General features: G+C 51.0%; 12 protein-coding genes across 12 annotated transcripts; 4 read left to right on the forward strand and 8 right to left on the reverse strand.

Moving 5' to 3' along the window:
* Window positions 1-112: 112 nt before the first annotated feature.
* On the reverse strand, window positions 113-799 carry N7506_012249 (uncharacterized protein; the record flags this gene model as incomplete). Its single annotated transcript, XM_056961540.1, has 1 exon — window positions 113-799. The coding sequence occupies one exon, from the start codon at window positions 797-799 to the stop codon at window positions 113-115; it is 687 nt and encodes a 228-aa protein (XP_056806074.1).
* A 492-nt stretch (window positions 800-1,291) lies between these two features.
* N7506_012250 (uncharacterized protein) lies at window positions 1,292-3,870 on the forward strand (the record flags this gene model as incomplete). Its single annotated transcript, XM_056961541.1, has 3 exons — window positions 1,292-1,302; window positions 2,254-2,948; window positions 3,011-3,870. The coding sequence occupies 3 exons, from the start codon at window positions 1,292-1,294 to the stop codon at window positions 3,868-3,870; spliced, it is 1,566 nt and encodes a 521-aa protein (XP_056806075.1).
* Window positions 3,871-4,212: 342 nt separating this feature from the next.
* On the reverse strand, window positions 4,213-6,014 carry N7506_012251 (uncharacterized protein; the record flags this gene model as incomplete). Its single annotated transcript, XM_056961542.1, has 5 exons — window positions 4,213-4,626; window positions 4,673-4,729; window positions 4,796-5,017; window positions 5,067-5,881; window positions 5,930-6,014. The coding sequence occupies 5 exons, from the start codon at window positions 6,012-6,014 to the stop codon at window positions 4,213-4,215; spliced, it is 1,593 nt and encodes a 530-aa protein (XP_056806076.1).
* Window positions 6,015-6,616: 602 nt separating this feature from the next.
* Window positions 6,617-7,484, forward strand: N7506_012252 (mitochondrial 54S ribosomal protein uL6m; the record flags this gene model as incomplete). The annotated part of the gene is made up of 3 exons (XM_056961543.1): window positions 6,617-6,881; window positions 6,932-7,045; window positions 7,111-7,484. The coding sequence occupies 3 exons, from the start codon at window positions 6,617-6,619 to the stop codon at window positions 7,482-7,484; spliced, it is 753 nt and encodes a 250-aa protein (XP_056806077.1).
* A 192-nt stretch (window positions 7,485-7,676) lies between these two features.
* Window positions 7,677-9,002, reverse strand: N7506_012253 (3'(2'),5'-bisphosphate nucleotidase; the record flags this gene model as incomplete). Its single annotated transcript, XM_056961544.1, has 1 exon — window positions 7,677-9,002. One exon carries the CDS (start codon window positions 9,000-9,002, stop codon window positions 7,677-7,679), a length of 1,326 nt encoding a protein of 441 aa, XP_056806078.1.
* Window positions 9,003-9,548: 546 nt separating this feature from the next.
* On the forward strand, window positions 9,549-10,912 carry N7506_012254 (LSB5 family protein; the record flags this gene model as incomplete). The annotated part of the gene is made up of 4 exons (XM_056961545.1): window positions 9,549-9,563; window positions 9,624-9,775; window positions 9,822-10,850; window positions 10,900-10,912. 4 exons carry the CDS (start codon window positions 9,549-9,551, stop codon window positions 10,910-10,912), a joined length of 1,209 nt encoding a protein of 402 aa, XP_056806079.1.
* Window positions 10,913-11,385: 473 nt separating this feature from the next.
* On the reverse strand, window positions 11,386-12,633 carry N7506_012255 (uncharacterized protein; the record flags this gene model as incomplete). Its single annotated transcript, XM_056961546.1, has 1 exon — window positions 11,386-12,633. One exon carries the CDS (start codon window positions 12,631-12,633, stop codon window positions 11,386-11,388), a length of 1,248 nt encoding a protein of 415 aa, XP_056806080.1.
* Window positions 12,634-12,954: 321 nt separating this feature from the next.
* Window positions 12,955-13,272, reverse strand: N7506_012256 (uncharacterized protein; the record flags this gene model as incomplete). The annotated part of the gene is made up of 1 exon (XM_056961547.1): window positions 12,955-13,272. One exon carries the CDS (start codon window positions 13,270-13,272, stop codon window positions 12,955-12,957), a length of 318 nt encoding a protein of 105 aa, XP_056806081.1.
* A 1,281-nt stretch (window positions 13,273-14,553) lies between these two features.
* N7506_012257 (uncharacterized protein) lies at window positions 14,554-14,853 on the reverse strand (the record flags this gene model as incomplete). The annotated part of the gene is made up of 2 exons (XM_056961548.1): window positions 14,554-14,762; window positions 14,829-14,853. 2 exons carry the CDS (start codon window positions 14,851-14,853, stop codon window positions 14,554-14,556), a joined length of 234 nt encoding a protein of 77 aa, XP_056806082.1.
* Window positions 14,854-16,218: 1,365 nt separating this feature from the next.
* Window positions 16,219-18,033, reverse strand: N7506_012258 (uncharacterized protein; the record flags this gene model as incomplete). Its single annotated transcript, XM_056961549.1, has 1 exon — window positions 16,219-18,033. The coding sequence occupies one exon, from the start codon at window positions 18,031-18,033 to the stop codon at window positions 16,219-16,221; it is 1,815 nt and encodes a 604-aa protein (XP_056806083.1).
* Window positions 18,034-19,540: 1,507 nt separating this feature from the next.
* Window positions 19,541-19,792, forward strand: N7506_012259 (uncharacterized protein; the record flags this gene model as incomplete). The annotated part of the gene is made up of 1 exon (XM_056961550.1): window positions 19,541-19,792. The coding sequence occupies one exon, from the start codon at window positions 19,541-19,543 to the stop codon at window positions 19,790-19,792; it is 252 nt and encodes an 83-aa protein (XP_056806084.1).
* A 598-nt stretch (window positions 19,793-20,390) lies between these two features.
* Window positions 20,391-22,032, reverse strand: N7506_012260 (Major facilitator superfamily domain general substrate transporter; the record flags this gene model as incomplete). The annotated part of the gene is made up of 2 exons (XM_056961551.1): window positions 20,391-21,829; window positions 21,882-22,032. The coding sequence occupies 2 exons, from the start codon at window positions 22,030-22,032 to the stop codon at window positions 20,391-20,393; spliced, it is 1,590 nt and encodes a 529-aa protein (XP_056806085.1).
* Window positions 22,033-22,102: the final 70 nt, after the last annotated feature.

Below are 22,102 nucleotides of genomic sequence, written 5' to 3' on the forward strand. Positions count from 1 at the left end.
CTGCTTCGGCGGATTCTTGAAGTCCACTTGAGGCTAGAGAGGGAAGTTAGCTACAAAGAAAGAAAGCAAGATAGCGAGAAATAGAAATTGCGAACGGTAACAACGTCCAGGGTCAGATTCCCTTCATCTCCGCCTCGATCTTTAGCCTTTCGGACAATATGAGGAACTTCTCTCTCGTAAGCTCATCGGCTGGAATTTCCTTAAGCTCATCTCGTATGAGTGCAACCGAGGGCAGGTCGTCTTCGAGGGGATCTAGGACTTTTGCAAGAGCAATTATCCAAGGAAGAGGGGCTTTCAAGTCGTGAAAAGCTTGCATCTCGTTGTAGACTTCGCGGATAAACTCTTCAACGGAGTCGCATTCCTCGTAGTCAATGCCCCAGAATGGTATCAATCTCTCGAGAATACTTTGGGCAGAGCTATCTCCCAGAACGATTTTCTCAATCTTGTCCATGAGGTCATCGGCAAACATGCCTTTTCCCTCCCCAACCCCTCTATTTTCCAAACGACGTTTGACGCTGGTGGACACCTGGTTGCAGATCCAGTTGCCAATGACAATCGAGCAGTACCCCCAATCTGCATAACCTTTATCTTCTGGTTTAGGGCGGGCCAGATCTCCACGAATGAGGTCCTGGCAATCGAGGGACTGGAGCCTGAAAGAAATTAGGGATTTCCACAGCTTGAGGTCAGCAGCATTCTCAAGGGTAATCACCCTCTCGGTCCTCAATCCTTCGATGTTCGCCGTTAGACAATATCGCTGCGTCTTGGGAGCCGAATTCTCTGCGGGTTGTTGGGAAGACATCTTGAAAGCTGAAAGTATGTAGCATCGTCTTCGTGGCAAGGGGGGAACGTTGATTGGTCACTGAGTCAGATTGGGGACAATGGAGTCCACCCGATTGGTCGGTGCTCAGTAGAAAACGTCCACGGGTAGTGAAAAGGGTCCACGGGTGCTAGTGGTCCGAACTAGCGAAAGCAAACGCTCATGATCCGATGAGAGGCTGAGGCACGAAGTGAAGTAGGTTCATAGGCTGAAAGCAAAGAAAGACGGGAAAGAAGAGAAGAGAGAAAGAAAGAGGGAGAGAGGGAGAGAGAGAGGAAGAGTACGAGAGCAGGAGCAGGAGCGAGAGCGAGAGCGAGCCAGGCCTGTCAACCAGATGACCTGACCACCACCGTACAGATATGGGACTTTCACCTTTCATTTGCCTTGATGTCTGAATTTGTCCAGGGATCAAAGTCCTGTGAATTACCATTACGGCTCAGGCGGTAAACTGAAGGGTGAAATACCGGATACCCGATGAAATTCCGGTACGGAGTAATCTATGAAACATGGTAAGGGAAGTGTAACGAACGTGTGGAGGATCAGGCCAAAAGCAGGCCAAATTGGACGATTCATGCCTGGCCGCTATCATCCCTCGTAGCAAGACGCTGATCTATCCCGGATCAATCGTCAACAAAACTTCATCACTTCATCATCTCGATGACATCTACTCTAAACAAATACCGGATGCACTGACATAAGCCTCACTCTAACCTAACCCTCTAGGCAAGTCTAGTGATCCTACTGCTGACGTTGGCGGGGATCCCGGAAATACATCGCCGAACCCAAGCCCGATGTTGATGCTGGAGAAATGCACCTGTGTTGGCACTCCCCCACAATTCAAAGGTCCAGATCGGACACCAAAGACTACCATATTCCCAATTGAGAATATGCAAGCCGCTAGTCCGCATGCACCTTCGCTTCAAGCCTCAACTATCATCCAGTCAGGCGCGACCTAGCGATGCTTGGCATCAGCCATCATCGCAATACGAGTTCCTTCCGCGGAAAATTGGATCCTACATAGATTGCATCCAACCCTACACAGCCTTTTTTCGCCTAACAGCTAAGCCTCTTGCCAAGGCTGGTCTCTATTGCAGCAAGGCAGCCAGATTCTCCGTGCGAATTGGAAATGTGAGGATTCAGAGCGGTCTGACCTGTAGTATGCGATGAACGAGACGTGATTTGACCATTGCAAGTGCTTTTGTCAAGGTATCTGTACGGAGTACTCTGCGGACCTATCTCCCTGCAACCGTGCCCTGGCTCATGGGTATAAAGGTCGACGGCTTCTTGTTGAATATATTGACCAAGACTCAACACTCCAAATTGAATAACCATTACATTAGCTTCACCCAACGGTGAATGACCTCGATGGAAATGGCATTTCGCATAGCAACTACGTTGCTCTTACTGTCTGTCCTTTTAACCGGGACATTTGCAAGCAAGAACCCACGCACGCCGACCTGCTCTTCAAAGACTTTCAAGTCTCTGAGACTGGAAGGTATTGAGATACAAAAGCTCGATGTTACTGCCAAGCACAACTTCTCAACTAGTGGACGCAATGCCACTGGAGGTGTCGGTATTATTCCCGACATTCCAGGTGTTACGACTCCCACCGTGGATCTCTGTTTGATCACATTGACATACACACACCCCGGCCAACACGATCTTATCAACACTTACATTGGGCTTCCACTAAACTCGAAGGATTGGAACTCCCGATTTTTGATGCATGGAGGGGGAGCATGGTATTCCGGCGGCCCAAGCAGTGTTCTGACGCCAGTCCTACTCGGGTATGCATCATCATCCACGGATGGGGGACATGGAGCTAGCGCTTCCACTGCGGACTGGGGCTTGACCAGTCGAGGGAAAACAAATTGGCCTGCCCTTCGCGACTTCTCCAGCGTTGCCCTTTCCGAAGCTGCAGTTCTCGGAAAGCTCGCGACCAAATTGTATTTCGGTACTAAGGCCGAGTATTCATACTGGCATGGCTGCTCTACTGGTGGTCGTCAAGGACATGCGCTAGCACAAGAACACCCGGAACTATTTGATGGGATTGTCGCCGGGGCTCCTGCTATTTCTTGGGATAAATTTGCGACTGCTGGACTCTGGGGGCCATTTGTTGCGCAACTGTTAGGTACGTCTGACTTGGCAGCGATTGCTACTTCTTCGTCCAACTGACGTTTTGATAATACACAGACACACAGCCTCCTGTGTGCGTTGTTGATGCCTTCACACAAGCTGCGATTGCGGAATGTGATGGACTAGATGGAGTCTCAGACGGCATCATAGCGTACCCAGGGCAATGTCACTTCGAGGCATTCTCCCTTGTCGGCCAAGAAGTGAACTGTACCGACCCTTCGGGAACTATCACCATCACTGAAAACATGGCTGAGCTGATTTCTGCCTTATGGGATGGACCACACTCAACAAACGGGCAATCCTTGTGGCACGGGTTCCATTATGACTCCAGTCTTGCCTACATGATTGGAACAAGTTGCACTTCCATTGACAATTGCACCATAGTACCTTTCTCGGTCTCTGAAGACTGGGTAAGCGTTTTCCTCGCTCGGAACCCATCCTTCAATATCGATGGTGTCACTCGTCAAGAGTACGACAATTTCTTTCAACAGTCCATCGATGAGTATGCCTCTGTCATTGGCACTTCAAATTCCGACCTCTCAAAAATGAAAAAGACAGGAACGAAAATGCTGGCCTGGCACGGCATGGCCGACCAGTTGGTTCCGACAAATGGTACAATCGAGTACTATGAACAGACAAGAGACATCGATGCGGATGTCGCCGACTACTACCGTTTGTTCCTCGCGCCAGGTGTGACTCATTGTGGATTCGGAAGCGGTTTCGATCCCGCTGAGAAAGTTTTTGACACTATGAGGGCGTGGGTTGAGAATGGCACAGTTCCAGATCGTTTGGAGGGCGTGGCCGTGGCTGTGGGGAACACTTCTGCTACTCGTACGGGGTGGTTGTGTCCCTATCCCCAGGTTTTCACGTACATCGGTGGGGATTTCAATAGTGCCTCGTCATTCGCTTGTCATTGATTAAGGGATTGGATTGGAATTACTTTTGATTCTCCCCGCGATGGATTCCAAGGTTTGATCTTGTCAGCGTGGCTTTAGTTTGACCAATGTGTGATTATTGAAATGTCAATCAAGTATAAATTTGGGGTATCATTAGCTTAGAATAGATGAATGCTGGGCCATGCGTCTGTATAAATGCAGCCAGTCGAGAAACGCCAGAAAGGACTTGTTGAGTTGAACCTTGGAACCATAGACGACGCTCACAGATCATAGAAATGAGTGATTCAGAAGGGGGATGTATATGATCTTGAGCCAAAATATCAATAATTAGCGTCGGGGAAATATCGCGATATGGTGATATAGTTAGAAAAACCGCGAGATGATAGAGGAAAAGGAATGCACTAAAATCAGATGCTTGACTGCACTCAAGGTGCACCAACCTAGAAAAAGAAAAGATAGGCCAATCGCAATCTTGACGTTTTGCACCGCGATGATCACCAAGAGGACAGCACATAGAGACCACGCGGATAGTCCCCCGCTGCTCAGTGCTGGGAGGTACCTGAAAGTACTTGCAGCGTTGTCAATAGCCGATTGTAGGTTGGCGGCTGAGGCGCTAGTTTTGCTCAGTAGGGCTTCGGAGACCTGAGCATGAAATTGGATAGCTTCGTGCGCGAGAGACTGTGCCGACAGGGCTTCGGTTTGTAGGTCCTGGGCTCTCTGTAGCTCGCTTGCTTTTGACTCAGATTGTTTTATAAATTGTTCCATGTGATGCAAGTGCTGTACAGGTCAGAATGCGACTGGTGAACGTTTGGAAGATTCTTACCTGGGTCAGTCGAGTCTCCTGCTCGAGAATTATGTTCATTCGACTTGTCAACCATTCCTAAGATCAGTAGTGGTCAGCAAGTCTCAAAGCATAAATGGGATGAGGGGATTTGCTTCGACATACCATGGTAGCATCAAATCTTTGCATTCCCCTGTAGACTTTCTCCATTTCGGGGCCCACAAGGGCTTCAAGCGACTGATGCAATGAGCCTGCCAGGTCTTTGTTGACGACGGCACTGGACTGTTGTTCTAGGAGAGCCTCCTGGCTTCTGATCATTGCGTCTCGATGCACATTCTGTAACGAGTGTTGAAGGGCTCCCACTTGATTTGAAACGTTCTGAATGTCCTGTTCAACCGTCAGTGCTTTTGTCCAGAAGCGATGTGTTTGATCTCACCTTTTCAAGGAACACCGTCTCTGCCTGTGTCTTCTTCAGCACTGAATACACGGCAGATTGGAAAGCAGTGGTTCCAGCTTCGATTTCCTGAAGAAATTGGCTGAATGTCCGCTTGAGCATAGAGTCTGTCACGCTAATTTCCGCAGCAACCTTCTTCTGCAGAGCTTGTACAGCCTGTGCGAAGTCTCGTTGTCGCTCATACTGCAAAGCTGCATCTTTTAAGGCATCCTGCAGCCCATCATTGAGCTTGATGCTGCTCCTCGCAATGGCTCGGTGCAAGTCGAGAAGCTCCTCTTTTTCCGTCTCCATTCGTGAAGCTTGGCAAATGATGAGGGCATTCTGTCGACTATTGCTGTATGATGTCCACCATTGAGGTCGCGATTCAAGTGTCTTGAGACATCCCTCCAGTATCTCTCGCGAAACTTCATCCGATGTAGTGTCAGGGCTTCTGTGCCGATTCACGAACCCGAATCGATGTTTCTGCGGTGGCGGTGACACAGTGACCGCAAGGCATGAAGGTGGAATCGTAGTCCCCGCCCCATCAATCTCGCACAGGGCCAGCCTGGCTGCATATGCCGATCGGAGCACATCGAGGCTCTCAGGGTCACTTAACTGTGTGCCTTTCCCGTCTCTAAATGTTTGACACGATGCGACCAGTCTGGTCGCAGCAACCCTGTTGCACGATGGTGATGTTTTCATTGAGTCCAGAAGCTGCACTGCCTCATTGAAGATGTTGTCTTGGTGTTGCTTTTGGGATCTGAGGATTGAGACCGTGTCAATGTCAGGAGCCTTGGGCGGTAGGGCTGGAAGATCGTCTGGGACCGGGTCAGTAGCAGCACACAGAGTTGAGCGGGGAATCTTACGTTTGTGTGAAGCAGTCGCTCTCCCCAAGTGAGCGAGTGTGAGGAGCGAGTAGCAGACCAATTGGCAGGCCCCAGTCACCTTCATTGTGGGCTTGATCTGTTGGATGGTTGGTGTAAATCCTTGGGCCTGGTCAGGCTGTGACTGAGGTATTAAAAGAGTGTTTGAAACGATGCCTCAATCGAACGAGGCATGCGAATATATGAGGATACGAGAGAGGAGTGTCGTGGGATGAGATGGTGGTTGAAGAGCGAGGAGAAGTTCAGGATCAAATGTACTTGAAATTTGAACCTTGGAGCCTGTACCCGCCTTCTCTCACTTGGATAGTCCCTTGAGTTACATACAGAATATTTGCAAAACCCTCGATATAAATTAGTTGTTTAGTCTGGCTGATCCGATCTGCGGCCGAAATACTTCAAAACGGGTGCCGAGTGCGCAGCAAAAAGACCGTTATCGAAGGAAATGACTGCATTGCTGCACTTTAAGGTAGCAAATGAGATGTATAAACCATTGATCTACGAAATTCCTCATAAATCGTCAAGAAATGCAGTTCTGACGGAATGAATTGAAAGGAAAAGGCCAAATCGAACGGAATATAGATGGTCACGTGGACGCTAAACTCATTCAGGATCATCGGCGACAAAATCCAAAGTCCGCCGAGCAAAAGACAACCAAAGACGCGCGCCATCATGTCGTTACCCCAACGTTGCGCCCGCCAGCTCTTCAGAGAGTCCTTCCAGCGCGGCTCACTACCCATCTTCCTCGCCCCGGCTTTCTCTCCCTCCCGCACACAATGCTTCTCGACTACATCCCCGGCGCAGTCCCGAGTCGGAGGTGCTCCAATCTCAATTCCTCCGGAGGTGTCATTCAAGCTCATTGATCTCCCCGAAACCCTGATTCGCACTCGCGGAAAGGATGTTCCCAAGTTCGCTGCTGAGATCAAGGGTCCCAGGGGTGCGTGTTGCGGAATTGTCTTCGGAGGATACCATGCTAACAACTCCCAGGTGAAATGACCGTCAACATTCCCTCTTTCCTCACTATCGCCCGCGACGAGTCCGGCCAAAAGGCTACCCTGTCGGTCCAGGATACCGAGATCCCTCATCAGCGTGCTATGTGGGGTATGTCAATATCCTGATCCCCAATTTCGGTCTATGCGGACAGCAACTAACAGACCGCTCCTCAGGAACCATCCGCGCTCTCATCCAGAACAACATCCTCGGTGTCTCCGAAGGTCACGTTTGTATATTGAGTATGGTCGGTGTCGGATACAGAGCTACAGTGGAGGACAAGGCGACCACCGTCGAACCCACTTACCCGGGCCAGAAGTTCGTCTCCTTGAAGGTCGGCTATTCCCACCCAATTGAATTGGGAATTCCCAAGGGTGTGGAAGCCAGCACACCGCAGCCCACCAGAATCCTGCTCGAGGGTGTCGACAAGCGAGTTGTGACTCAATTCGCCGCCGAGATCAGAGATTGGAGACGTCCTGAGCCCTATAAGGGCAAGGGTATCTTCGTCAACGGAGAGACGATCAAGCTCAAGGCCAAGAAGATCAAATAAACGGGTGTACTTCTTTTTACGCGGGACGTTGCTTGGTCCCGCGTCTGTATTCTTATCGTTATATATATGTACTACTTTTTTCAGTCGCAGCGATGGTATCACAAATCTATTTCAGTGCATCTAGCGTGAATTTTTGTGCTCCCCAGGAGCCCTCGGGAAATAAAGTGACATAAGGCTTAATCCATCAATCCATTACAGCTTCAGCACGCTCTTGACTGCGCCGACGACGGCATCCTGGTGAGCCTTGGGAGAAGCGACAACACCCTTGTTGGCAGCGAGAGTCCGGCCCTTGCTGAAGTCCAATCGGTTGCCGTAGATGTCAGTGACCTGACCACCGGCCTCGCGGACGAGAAGGTCACCAGCAGCGTGGTCCCAGATCTTCTCCTGGTAGTCCTTCTTGACGGGGAGACGAAGGTAGATGTCACCGGCACCGCGGGCGATGGAGCAGTACTTAGCCTGCGAGTCCAGTCGCACGCTAGGGGCAGTGATGCCAAGGAGCTGAGCGACGGCAGCATTGTCGCCCTGGGCGGAGTGCGCGGCCTCAACACCCTCGCAGAAGACAGCGTCGGAGATGTTGGAGACGGGGCGCATGGAGATAGGCTTGCTGGCAGCAAGAGTGCTGCTGGTCAGGGGACGGCTGGTAGCGCCCTCGCCGAGGACAGCGGAGAACAGGACACCGTTGGCGGTGGTGGCGGCCTGCTGAGCACCAGTGCTGGCGTCCAGGCTGGCGGCATCGTCCACAGGGAGGTTGGGGGTACCAATGGCACCGACCTTGACGTCGCCGTCAACCATCAGGCCGAGACAGACGGCGTACTGGCCGCCACGGAGGAAGCCCTTGGTGCCGTCGATGGGGTCGAGGGCCCAGATGCGGCCCGAGGCGCCACCGGCGCTGTTGCCGTTGTCAATGATATCGAGCATGCTCTGCTCGCTGGCAAGAGGACCACCGAGGATGTTGTCGCTCTCCTCATCATCCAACTTGATGTCCTTGACCAGGCGCCAGATCTCAGCACTCAGGTCCTTGTCCTCACGCAGGGAGCTGGCCTCCTCCTCGGCAACAATCTCGTCGTTGGGGAAGTTCTTGCGGATGGCGGAGATGATGAGAGCTTGGGCGCCGAAATCGCCGATAGTGACGGGGGACTTGTCATCCTTGGAGACGGTACCCTTAGCCTTCTCGAAGAAGACCTTCTGAGTGAGAAGGCAGGCCCGCTGGACGGCCAATTCGGCAATGAAACGTTCTTGTTGGTAGGCCATGGTTTCGACTTTGGTAGAGAAGTGGGGGAGGAGGAGGGAGAGACGAGAGCGGGATTTCAGAGCCACGCTGAGGGCCAGAATGAGGGTGGAGCAGATGAGCAAGCGGGACACGAAGCGGAACAAATAGGATCGCGGGGATGGATCCGTTCGGTGAGCAGTCGTATGCTTCATCCGACTATGGTACGATGGATAGACGTAGCTTGAATTTGGGACTTTAGCTGTCTCATCTAGATAGTTCCCAATGGAAATTGTTGTCAATTGCAACATCATTTGGACACCTTAGGCCTCCCACCCCCGCTCTAACCCCTTTGGGCCGGAGCAGTCACGAGCCGATAAGCTTAAACGGTCTCAACGCTGTTTCGTCTCTTCCTTCCCCTGAAGCTCACTCTTTGTATATTTGACACCCCTTTCGACCGCGATTTCGCGATATTGCACATTATATCTCCAGCTGTGGAGGGGTCGAGGGTTCAAAACCGACTCGGGCCAAAGGATCAACATTGGCCGCCCACATTGAACACGTAAAGGTATAGCTCCCTAATGGCCCTAGCGCTGCGATTTGAGCTGATCCTATTTTCCAGCCTTATCAACTCGAATCAGCTTTGAGAACAACATCGCCAGTACCCATCCTCCCTACTTTTTGCAAAATCCTGGTGTAAACTGTGCTGTGCGGGGTTGGTTATCTCTATACCGATATCGCAACGCGGGGCGATCGTGGGCTCTTGAATACAAGTGTCATTTTGACTCTACATACCTTGTCGCTGTTCAATCCGGTCTCTGTGCTAGGACGGAAGGACGCTACATCCTTTGCCCACCATGTTTCAATCTTCCGTAAGTCAATTCGGCGAAGAGAACACGCTATCTTGCACCGACTGACATGGCCGTGCATAGAAACCATACTCGGCGGTGACAGTCCAAATCGAAGTCCTCACAAGTGAACAATATGAAGTCGAGGACTCCAGCGGTATCGTCGATTTGGTCGAAGTAGTCCGCATCCAGGCGAGCGGTCCAACAGAAGCGAGTCGGGCTCTGCGCAAGAAGCTGTGAGTTTGTAGCGTGCAAGGTGAAGTACCAGTCTAACCCGAGTAGAAAATATGGCAACCTCCACCGACAACTTCGTTCCCTCGTGATCCTCGACTTCCTAGTTCAGAATGCCGGAGAACGCTTCCTGCGCGAGTTCGCTGATGAAGCACTCCTCGAACGACTTCGAATCGCGGCTACGGATTCCGTCTCCGATCCTCTCGTCAAACAGAAATGCAAACAGATATTCGGACAATGGGCCGCGACCTTCAAGGATACTCCTGGCATGGCGAAGGTCACGGCGCTATACAAGCAGGTTCCCAAGCGGAAACAGCCTGCCACACAGGCGAAGGCCAAGGTCTTACGTGAGGGCTCAAATTCCAACCAAAATGAGCCTCCGATGGGTCATGTCGTTTCAGTATCAGGAGGTAGTGGGCCATCAACATTGTTGAGCGGTCCCAAGCCAAAGTCCAAGTCAAAGAAAGACAAGAAAGACAAGAAGCTTGGACTGAGCAGCAGCAGCAGCAGGAAATTCGACTTGGAAAAGGAACGTCCCGAGATCTTGCAGGCGCTCGCAGCTTCCTCGGTGGCTAGTACTAACCTTTTAAACGCGTTGAAACTGGTCAACCGTGAGACGCACCGAGTGAGCGAGGACGCAGAATGTATTCACGGATTTGATACTTGCAAGGACCTTCGCCACGGTATTCTGCGATACATTCAATATATCGAAAGTGAAGAATTCCTCGGTGGCCTGATTCATGCGAACGAAGAGCTCGTAACTGCATTGATGGCCTTCGAGGTTCTGGACAAGAGTCTAGACTATGATAGTGACAGTGAAGACGAAATTATGGACGCCAGTTGGAAGCAGAGACATGGTCTTGGTCTTGACGATGATGTGAATGACGGTCTCGCTGGGCTTAACATCAATCCACCCAAGCCACAGCGTCCACATCTGCCTCTTGCATCTTCGACTCAACATTCCCGTCAGATCTTTGAGAGTGAAAGCGAGACCGAATCTGAAGAGGAAGATGATGATAATCCTTTTGGCGACCGCAATGCTATCAAGACACCTGGTATCGAGAAGTCAGAACACACTTGGTACGTTTATCTTGCTCTATAATTTTGTTCGCTACTAACATAGCTATAGGAAAGAGGTTTGATGTGATATTGTTCTTTGGAATTGGCTGGTGATTTTGTCCTTGCATTGTTCAATCCTTTCATTGTTATGTACTTGGTTCCTGCGCTTGATCGGTATACCCAAGGCCATTAGCTATCGTGTTGCTGAAATAAATATTCTTATTGTCGCATGTGTTTCAAATGTGCATCTATTGTAGATTTTGGCAAATAGTCACTTCAGCCTTTTGCGGGTATGGCGTCAAAGCGAGCAAGGGGAATGGTCCCTCTGCTACTCCTGAAGCCAGCGAGTCTGACTTGGGACGCAAAAAGGACGCCCTTTTCTCATTTTGGTCGATCACGAAGCTAGCGATGAGGAGTTCCAAAGTTTGTGCTCCTTGGAGGGTGGAACGAAAGTTCCGGTTGGGTTGGAAGATGAGACAGTCTGCCACGGGCGCGGATCAAGCACATTCGTCTTAAGAAGTTGTGATGTTAGAGCAGATAAGTCATATCAGGGCTATCATCGTGGTGTCTTCTGGACAACAGACGGTCCATCTAATATAAACCCAACCAAAGCCTTTCTGCCATCCAGCTTCAGTGGGGCCTCGGTGTGCATCGCACCCGGGACGCTTTTGGTTTCAAGGACCAAACCTAGAGCTTTGGCTTGCTCTTGTATCTGGCCTGGGACATAAGATGGAATGACCTCATCCTTTTCAGCGGATAGAAGGAATATTGGCGGAATCATGTCTGATCTTGGTGCTGTTTTGTATTGGTCCGCATCCTGATCTCGCCATGTAGCCAGTTTTCGAAGACTCCCCTTGATGTCCCAATTGTTCCAGGAAAAGGGCCAGAGATACCGATATGGAAGCCACTTCTGGGGATAGAGGCTGATGAGCATGTCCTTGATGCTCGAGGTAGGCGCCTCCAGAATCACTCTGGTGATAGGAGCCAGGGACCGCTCATTGCGCGTTCCATCCCATTTTTCTTGGTGCGCAATATACGTGGGAACTGCTGCCGTTGCGACTGCGGCACCTAAGCTGTGTCCCCAAATGACAAGTTCGAGATCTGTCTGCGGGCCTCCGTATGTTTCTGATACCCACTGTAAGCAAGCGTGGGCATCTTTTTCAAGGCCTGATTGCGTGGCTCGGCCGGACGATTTCCAATAGCCACGATAAGACAGTGCGACAATTGTGTGTTCGGTATCTCTGGACTTGTGAGGCGAGTTTGAAGATTTTGACGCATCAGAAATTGATCGCAGGACCTGAGAGAGCAGAGGTAGTCGCATCGGCGTTGACCCGCCGTTTCCCTGAAAATAGCAGATAACGACAGACTTCTTGCGGTTCCGGTCGGATCCCTGATATTCATGGACGGCATTGCGGCTTGTCGGGGACTTGCCCTCGTTGCGCGGCACTGAGATACGCCCCTGACAAATCGCCAACTTAGTCCCGTCCAAGCTGCGAATTTGCTTCTCCTCCCATCGCACAGGCTTGCACTCGGCCTCGTAGTCCGATATAACCTCTGACCTTGTAAACGGCGGTAGCCAGGTGAGGTAGAGCAGCTTATTTTGCATGGCGATAATCCAGAAGCATTTCCAGGTCCAGAGACCGACCAAGAGCCCGACGAACATCATTGGTGGCACGAGAAAGCTGGGGATCGCTGCTGTCGCGAGGCCTCTGGTCCGCGCATATTGAACGGCTGGTGTTCTTCTTTGCTCGCGTATACCGATTAGACATCGGCCGCTCCGCGCTACGCGGACGGGATCGCGCATGACGCGTCGAAAGGTCTGGCTGCGTAGCATCACATGTGGAAGAAGATTGTCAACGGGGATGTCGTCGGGAACGGGGCCATTGCGACGGAGCCTCAAGTGTTAGTAAGCTGCCTTCGGTGCCCAGGTGCCGGGCGTCGGGCTGGGCCCGCAGTTTCAAGCTTAAGGCTCGGCCCGCCTTGGCGCAGGTGCTACTTGCTTCATCCTTTTTCCTCGCGCCTTACAATATGTATGAACTACTTTATACTTGTCAAGAGTAATGATGAGGTCGAGCCCTGGAGGGCAGATCAAACGAGCTTTGTTTTTGGTGAATGTATCCAGTTCCTAGTTGCAGCATCCCGAGCATCCAGTCTTCTTGTCACCGTCCATTCCGCAAGAAGTGGGAGCCGAGGATTCCGCCGCCTTTTCCTCAGCATCTTTGGCTTCGGCGCTAGCAAAGCGAGCATCCAGCTCCGTGCAAAGCTCATCGCCGGCAATGCCAACAACTCCGTCATCTTTGTCCTTCAGGTAGTATCCTCCATTCTCGGGGAAAAGAGCGCCGTACGGGTGATCTTTGGCCATGGCATGCAGGGCCTCTCGGTCGACGAGGATAGTGGCGTTGCTTGGGGGCATGGCCTTGTAGCGGGTGATTGCTTCAGCCATGGCGATAGAAAGGTAAATGGAGTTCACGATGGAGGGTATTGAGATGATCTCTATCAAAAATCATGTGTCAGTCATCTCTCTTCATGGTCTAGTATATGAACATACCGTATGGTTAATTCAAAGGAACCGTGAGATGCAGTGAGAAAGATGGAGAGGTGATGGAGAGAAGTGATGTGGTATGCCTTTTTTATAATGGCCGGCTGTGACTAGGTTGGTCAGATGACCCCCTTTGGCTAGATAGCTCTCTCTCTCTCCCTCCCTCCCTCTCTCTCTCTCTCTCTCTTCCTTTCTTTTCCCCGTCAGTCTTTTTGCTTCACAGTCAGGATTCACTATTTGGAAGCAATTTTCGCTTCTCCTCCGGAGATCAGCCTGTTATTAACTCTTCACAAACCCCACTATACATCTAACGACTAACAATTCTTTTGCATCTCTTAAGAAAAGGGCCCATTTTCAAGTCAAATCAAGGATTCATGGGGCCGCCCCATGACGGAGCGGCGTCGTAAATTTGCGAGAAATTCCACTCGGTATTATGAGTTCAGAGGATTGGAAGGATCTAAGACATACCAGTATCTTTTTGGAACAGGATTTTATTGGATCGTTGCTGTCTTTGTGGCTTTTGTGATGGACTCTGGGATTTGACGGGACAGGCATACATGTTTTCAACGTTCCATGGAGCACACTTGGATCTGAAGATCTGTAAAGATGATATTATAACCTTAGAAGAAGATGGATGTAACTATAACAGGAGCACAAATGTAGACAATGAGTAGATATGACAGAACTGGTTAGAATATCTCCCCAAAAGAGTAGATATTGATTGGACGAGAGCCTCATAGGTAGATGGACATATTGGACATCCATAGATATCGCTGAGTTCTTCTGCCGGTTTATAGCTACAGCAACCCTCAGCTTCAAACCTCCTCCCAAGGTCGTTACCGCCTGTGACAGTGCATCGATCAATCCTTTGAACTGCTCAACCTAGCCCTATCGCCCGACTTCAAGGATGAATCTTCCCCATCACCGCACTCCTCTCTGATAATGCAATATCCGACCTCAAAGGCCTCCAGATTCAAAGACAATGTTTTCTCGCGCCGCAGACCTGACAGTGTGAGTAAGTAAGACAAATAGCCGTATTGAAGCAACGAGGGTGGCTGCAGGAATTGCGTAGACAGTTGGGATAGCAAGTGAGATCCGTGCCTTTCTTCGCAGCATCCGTTGCACTGGAAGTGGGAGCTGGGGAAGCTGCGGCCTCTTGCTCGGCCTCTTCCTGGGCATATTTGGCTACCCTCCATTCTCGGGGAACAAAGCGCCGTACGGGTGATCTTTAGCCATGTCATTCAGAGCCTGTCTGTCAATGAGGACAGTGGCATCGCTTGGAGGCGTGGTCTCGTATCGGGTGAGGGCTTCGACCATGGCGGTAAAAAGGCACAAGATGTACGCGATGGAAGTGAAAGTGAACTTCATATCAGTGGAGGGGTATTTAATGGACCCTGTCACGAGTTATGCGTGTTAGTCATCTCTCTTCGAGGCCTTGTATTCGAAAAAGCTTAAAGTACATGTGGCTTCCAAGGTTATGAACATACCTTATGATTGATTCCGAGGAACTATGAGATATAATAACAATGAGAGAGACGTGATGCCCTCTTTATAGGCATTGGACCTGACTAGCTAGAGATGTTGATCACAGTCACCCTACAAATAACCATATCGTCAATGATAAGCGGTTGCATTATTTCAAATACTCTTTTCTAATGTGGGCGTGCCTAGACTAAATCAAGGATTAATGTAACCTCCGCCCCTGGACGGAGGCGCGACGTGCATTCACGAGAGGTTCTGCCTGGGTTGAGTACATGAGAGCTATGTAACGATCTAAGACATAGGGTTTGCTGAGCAAAATAACTCCATTGGGTCGTTGCTGTTTTGTGGCTCTTGTGGTTGGATCTATAGTTAATGAGAACCTTGGAAATCTTCCGAGACACGCATATACTATCCATGGATGTTTTGATATCACAGTACAACCTTGCAATATATTCCCTCCCGAGGCCTGCCCAGGTCTACGGGTGCTTTAGTGTCTACTTTGAGCAAGATTTACTCCACGGGGGAGCTTATTGCGAGTACGATATTCAACTTGAATCTGAGGTATCTGTAGTGCAGTCTTCGGGATCTTGGCTGGAGACCAGCAATTGCCCAGGAGAGATAAGCAAGCTCATTTTCATTCCCAGCAAGATCCATTGGAATGAAGCTACCAAAGCAGATATTCTTTGCAGGCGATCTAGATTTCAGCCACGCAGCAAAAGAGTCCCGAAGGCCATAATGCATGGCCTCTGAAACGGTGTTTGATGATAGCATCCAGTCTTGCTTTTCAATGTTGGATTTGAATTAGAGAGGTCGGTCGTGCAAGTCAGGGAACCACGACGCTATTCTCCGGGTGAGGAGGATATTCGCGAGGTACACGTTGATCTCTGACGGAGAGGGTTTAACTGCAGGGGCTTCCATGGGAATAAGCCAGTCTGCATGGGATTTGAATGTTTTAAAATACACTCCTGGGTCATGAACCATATTGATGCAGTTGGGGCAACGGATGTAGGTGGGATGTTCCAGCCCTGGAGGGTTGGTGCCAGAAGTGATGATGCTTGAGCGAATAAGTTCATGTTGAAACAATATGTAAATAATATAAAAATGTATATTGGCAAATGGAATACAACTGAGAAGATATATGCTCCTGCGAAACATCCAACACAAACAAAAAGCCCCAACGCGCGATGTAAATGACAGCGTGAATTCAAATGGGTATTGTAGTCGTCATCATCCTGGGTCGTGATATGAAAGAAAGAGGTATAAACAGAAAAAAGAGAGGAGGAAGAAAAAAAGAACAAAAACAAAAACCTGCAAGAGCGCATAAATCTTATCAGCTCATGCCTAAGTCCCATAACCAGTCGTACAAGTCTACAGGATTTTGGGTCTCATCCACTCGCTCGTGCCAACTCCCAGATTCAGCCCATTGCGTTCCCACCATCGCCGAACACGACCCTCCGCACCAGAAGAAGGATCCGCATCTTCGAGCGCCTCCTCTATGTCACAGGTCTTGAACTCAACGCGCATTCCGCAGGTTTTCCACCACTGCAGAACATGATCGTGACCATTCTTCGTCGGGCCAACCAAAACCTGGTTATCGAATATCATCTTGGGGCCCTTGAGTCGGTACCAGAATTCAAGAACATGCACGTGGCCATGGGTACTCGCGATGCGAGCCACATTTTCAGCATGGCTGTATGGGATCCCCGAGGCATCCCACCAAGCGAGCGATGCGGTGCGGCCCATCTGAGCAGCTAGGAGAACAGACTTGCCTACTTTGAGAGGCATGGGATTTTGAGATGGGGCATTGGCGCAGGCTCGTTTCCACCATTCCAGAACCTCTACTCGACCCTCTGCACTGGCGGCTTCGAGAGCTCGCTCGCTGTATCGAAGTGGAAGGTCGGAGTGGAGCCACCAGTCGAGCACGTGGGTGAAGCCTGCTCGGGAAGCACCGTCCATGGCGTCTGCTTTGTATTCTTTATTTGGGAGAGCGGGGGCATCGCGCCACCACGTGAGCACGTTGGGGTTTCCGTAAATCGCAGAGGCCCGGTAGGGAATGCTTGTGAGTCGAGAGGTTGTCCAAAGGAGATCAAGGTGGTTTTCGGTGAGGTATGAGAGAATGTCCGTTCGAGAGAACTTGACGATGAGGTGGCAAGCAAGATCGGATAGGGGTTTCCAGCGCGGAAGGCCGTCGATGCGCTTTTTGATCGCGGCAAACGACCCTCGGAGGATAGTGTATTCGAGTGTAGCGGGTGTAGACATTTTGGGGAGATGGCTCTGCCATTCTTGAGGCACTGGAAGGTTGACCGGAATTCCCACCGCTTTGGCTGTTTCCCAGTCCCCGAGGTGGTCTTCGAAGACACTGAGCCAGATCTCAAGGGGTAAAAAATCGGCACTACCGTCGGATTTTGAATGAATAGGGCGATGAGCACCACCAGATGATGGGGCCGCATACAAACCACTTGAGGTGGCTTGATTTGGCGTCGCAGATGTATGAGGGCCAGCCCCAGTCGCCCGAGAAGTCTGCCATGGCGGTATATGCAATGTCGTTTCCAGTGTCGTGTGCAGCTCGCTCAGTCCATCCCATGGCAAGATCGTCAGCTCCTCGGGCCCATTGGACTTCCATAGCACGGGTTTGACGATTCGAATCCAAGGCCAAAAACGACCAATTTCACCGAGCTGCCGTGTGCTCAACGGATGATCCCACTCAGACACTGTCATGCCTGGGATGAGGATCACCGGCTTTTTTGAGACCCATCCGCGAAGAAGTGCCAGTGTTAAAGTATTCGTCAATCCCGCCAACATCGCCCCGAGGGCTCCTGCGTCGATGGGTGCGACCAACAGCATATCAGCCCATTCGCACAACTCCGCCGTCTTGGCCTTGAGCCATTTCCGTGCCCCGGTCTTCTTATCGAACGTTTGGCTGTCCACCGTGTCCATGTAATGAGGGATCTTGTTCGTGCCTGTGAGCAGGGCGGAAGGTTCGTCGGTAATCAGTCGAAGTTCGATGAGAGGGTTTTGCACGAGAGAGGGAAGGACTGTGTCGGCAAAAGCGCTATCCGTCGAGAGAAGCAAACGCCGGCGCCGGTGTTGAGATTGCGTTCCATCGCGGGCCGAGTCGTCGGACGATGTCCGATAGCCTTTATTTCCAATCACCGTTTCTTGAAGGTCGTCATCCACTTCCATCTCACTGAACCAGGTCTTTTTTGGAATGTTGTCGCTGGCTGCCGCTGTCGATGTATAAGTTCGCGAACCAACTGCTATGCGTTATGACTATAGAGCTCAACCCCGACTAGTCACAGATGATATGATAGGATTCGGGGACAAGTGTTCACGGTTCGAATTTCAGAGAGGCGAGGATCAATTGGGGAGGGCGCTGTACAAAAGGGCCGGGGGTACGAGGATGCGTGTCTGTGGTCTGATCGGAGGAAAATCATGCAACCCCCAAAAGTGTACTCCGTACTCCGTCGAGAATGCGCAGTCGCTTGGAGCGGTGAAGTTGGACCCGTCGCCACGTCGCCACGGCGTGAGCTCTGCAGTTGGCACGCCGAGATTCCTTGAAGGGTCAGATCTGCCCAATGAGAGCAGGTTGAAATCTTAGTTCAAAGTTGTCTTGCAGGCGGTTACAGGCGGGCCATGCAGGAAGTTCAGTTTGATTGGCAGAGGCGAGGTACTTTTTGCGATGATCTCAGGCTTTGACCGCCCTGGCGACTCCACCTTGGCGATGCACTCTGAACTTCCTCCGTACAACTACCGACTACGCTGTACGATGTACTTCATCTTCGTGAACTGTACAATACCTATCTGTTTACAACTTGGCTGCAGCTATAAGTGAAAGGGCTAACTTCTTATTGTTTTTTTATTGACCCAACTTCGGCCCAAATCCCTTAGTTCGAGATCTCAAGCTGGCCCGTTTAGGCTCAACATCGGATGCCCAATACGGAGTATAGAGATCTCCATCCTAGCTATCGGGATTAGCCAAGTCCAGGATCCACACTGAGAGAAGTGTACATTTTTGAGATCCAGCAAAGCTGATTGGGCACTACTTGTTTGGGTCCAAGTCACCTACATCTGCCCTGATGGACTATCTCTCCAAGATACAGATTCTGGGGAATATGTCACCAACAGCTCTCCCCAAGAGATAATTAATATACCCCAAGTACAACAATCAGACCAACGAGACTTTGTGTGGGACCTTCGCACACCAACTGGTGGGTAAACCTCCATGAAGGATGAAAGTATCTACTCTATACTCTGTACTCCGTACTCCCAGATAAAAATAGATAACCGCTGAACAGGCTGAAACAGCATTTGTAGCAGGGAGATTGAACAAGACAGCATAAAAGTCATTCACCCTCAAAAGCAGCCAAGGGTGCAGTATAACGAGTCGAGGTCCTGTTGAATTTTGGTTTAGGTGTCGGCCAAGAAGTGCCCCCAGATGAAGCCCTGAACCTCTTCCGTCTTGACTGCTCAGTTGGGAGTGTTGGGCGGTCCTCGCCAAAAGGTGGGGGCTCGGATTTGGCACGGCCCGCGCGGGCGGTGGCCACTTCACCGCAAGGCTTAAACCTCATACTTCCACTTGTTACCTTCCTCTTTCCTATCATCCTTAGCTGAACTCGAATTCCATTGTGCTTCACACACAGTACACGCATCTACCATCCCTCCTCGATCCACACATACCTCTCCTTCCACAATGGCCTCCTACAAGACCGGCGCACCTTCTGAAGCCCAGACCCAGACTGCCAATCTCCAACCAGACCTTCAAACCGAGAACCAGACCCAAGACCCATCAGTGCCCCGGAGTGAGGTCACTGAGCAATTGGAATCCTCCAACCAAGCCCTTCAGCTGAAACTACAAGCTTTACAGAAGGAGCTCGAGCAAACCCAAGCTGAACTCTCAGCTGTGGATCATGTACTAGAGGTGGCCAACAACGGAAAGCCTTGATCTGTGTCTCTACGAGCTTCGCAAGGAGCTTCAATCTTTTTCGGAGCGCTTCAGTCTCCCCATGACGTCATTGTTTTGCTGCGGTTTTCGATATGCCTGGCCTGCTGTATCCAAGAGAAATACATCAGATGACCGAGTAAAGTCATCTTGAAGAAGAAAGCTTATATTTGTTGGAGTTGGTAGGCTTTTTGGACCATATCCCATCAATTCATCCGTAGATCTGTGAATGCCCGGAGTCATCGGCTACCACACCCTCTGGCCCCCTTGCAGATGATCGACTGGAAGGAGAAGGAATGCCGAGATGTGCCCCACACCTGGCTACAAGTATGACGAGGAGCAGTGTCCCAAGGTTGAAAATGAGTGCAATTCTTCCAAATGTGCCTCCACATGACTGCATATTGGTGAGCATTGGCCATTCAGTGCTTGGGATTCGGCAGGGCAACCGTCAACCTTGAACTGAGACATCAGCAGAGACAGTTCTGGAGACCCCAACAGTGGACGAGATCGAGATGAATAAATTGACATGTTCGGTGTATCGTGCATCGCTCTTTTCTATTTACAGAATGTTTCTCTTATCTAGGTGGATCCACTTACCATTCTAGCGTCTCGCTAGGTTGTTGTGCAGCTTGTGCTCCCTCATGGCAAGACTAGACAACGCACCTAGAACAGTAAGGCCCAGCAGAGTGATGAACACTGCACGCAGGGAGTCCATATACGCATCAAGTACACCCGGTGTCCAATCAGCAGGGACCTTCCAGATCTCATCCAAGCTATCGCGGAGACGCCCAATCACCTCCTTGGCGGTCTCACCGTCACCAAAGCGACCATATAGGCCTAGCTTGAGTGTATTTTGGAAGACCGCAGAGGCAATGGTGATACCAATAGTGCTTCCGGTGCTGCGGAAAGCATAAGAGGCAGATGTCACCACTGCGTGGTGTTGGTGGTCCACGGCAGAGATCAATGCCACCAGTGTGATGGTCAGCATGCTGCCGTAGGAGGCACCGCCAAGGAAGAAGTAGAGGAAGGGAAGCTCGACGGGGGTGGTCAGGTTCAGCGTGCAGATAAGTGAGGCTGATAAAACCTGCAGGCCCATGGCAACATAGTTGAGCAGTTTGTACCGGCCACTAGCACGCATGATCATACCCGAGCCCAAAGACCCGACCGAGGTGCCGATGGCCTGTGGGATCAACCGCGCTCCAGCAGCGGTGGCCGACAGACCTTGCACCTGGAAGTAGACGGGCAGGTAGAACAAAAGACCAAAGACAGCCATGGTGGTGAACCAATTGGTAAGACAGGCAGCAGCAACAGTGCGGTCCAGCAGAAGGCGCACGGGAATGACGGGCTCCGACGCGACCTTCGCCTCCACGTAGATGAAAACACCCAGGAAAACGGCAGACATGACCAACGATGCCAGGACCAAGGGATGAGACCAGGGAACTTGGTTTCCGCCAGTATTAAGACCAAGCAGCAGAGTAACCAGTGTGAGAACTAAAGTGATAGCACCAAGGAAATCCACACGCTTGATACGCGCCGTATCCGATTCTTTCACTGGAATCTTGACCTTGACAGCAACCAGCACGCATGAGACCATAAGGAACGGAACCTGGAGCAAAAATGCCCATCTCCAACCCAAAGTGTCATTGATCCACCCACCAAAGACACCCCCAAGGCCCATGCCGGCACCATAGCAAATGTTTCCAATGCCTTGCCAGATACCGCGCTTGCGCAGAGGGACCAGGTCTGAGGTGACAAAGGTCGAGATCGCGGTCAGACCTCCTCCGCCGATACCTGCCACAACGCGACCCAGGATGATGACCCATTGAGCCCTTGCAAGACCACAGATCAAATTTCCAATTGCGAAGAAGACGTTGGAGAAGACCAATCCCCAGCGACGGGAGTAGATATCTGTGAGTCGGCCGCTGAGGGGTTGGCAGGCGGCATTGGAGATGAGGTAGGAGGTTGCGAGCCAGGAGAGCAGCGAGAAGGAATTGAAGGAGGAGGAGATGGGTGCGGAGAGGGTGGCGACGATAGTCGTGTCTGTGACAATGCGTTAGTCGCTTATAGAGGGAGAGAAGCTGGTTGATCATACCAAGGGCAGCTAGGAAGACACCCAGCCAGATGCTTCCCAGAATCCAAATCAGCTCTTTGGTGCTGGCTTCTTCTGGGAGCGGGGCGTCCCCATCGGACCGCAACAGAGGTGTTTCCTCCGATGCAGGTTCTCTCACAGTATCATCCGTCATGGCGCAAAGGATTGAGCGTCAGTCAGGGACGAAGTGCGGTTTAAAAGAGGTTCGGGGGAAATCCGATCTC

This window comes from Penicillium brevicompactum, assembly GCF_028827555.1.
Source record: "Penicillium brevicompactum strain IBT 35665 chromosome Unknown utg000009l_segment0_segment0, whole genome shotgun sequence".
Taxonomy (NCBI): Eukaryota; Fungi; Ascomycota; class Eurotiomycetes; order Eurotiales; family Aspergillaceae; genus Penicillium; species Penicillium brevicompactum.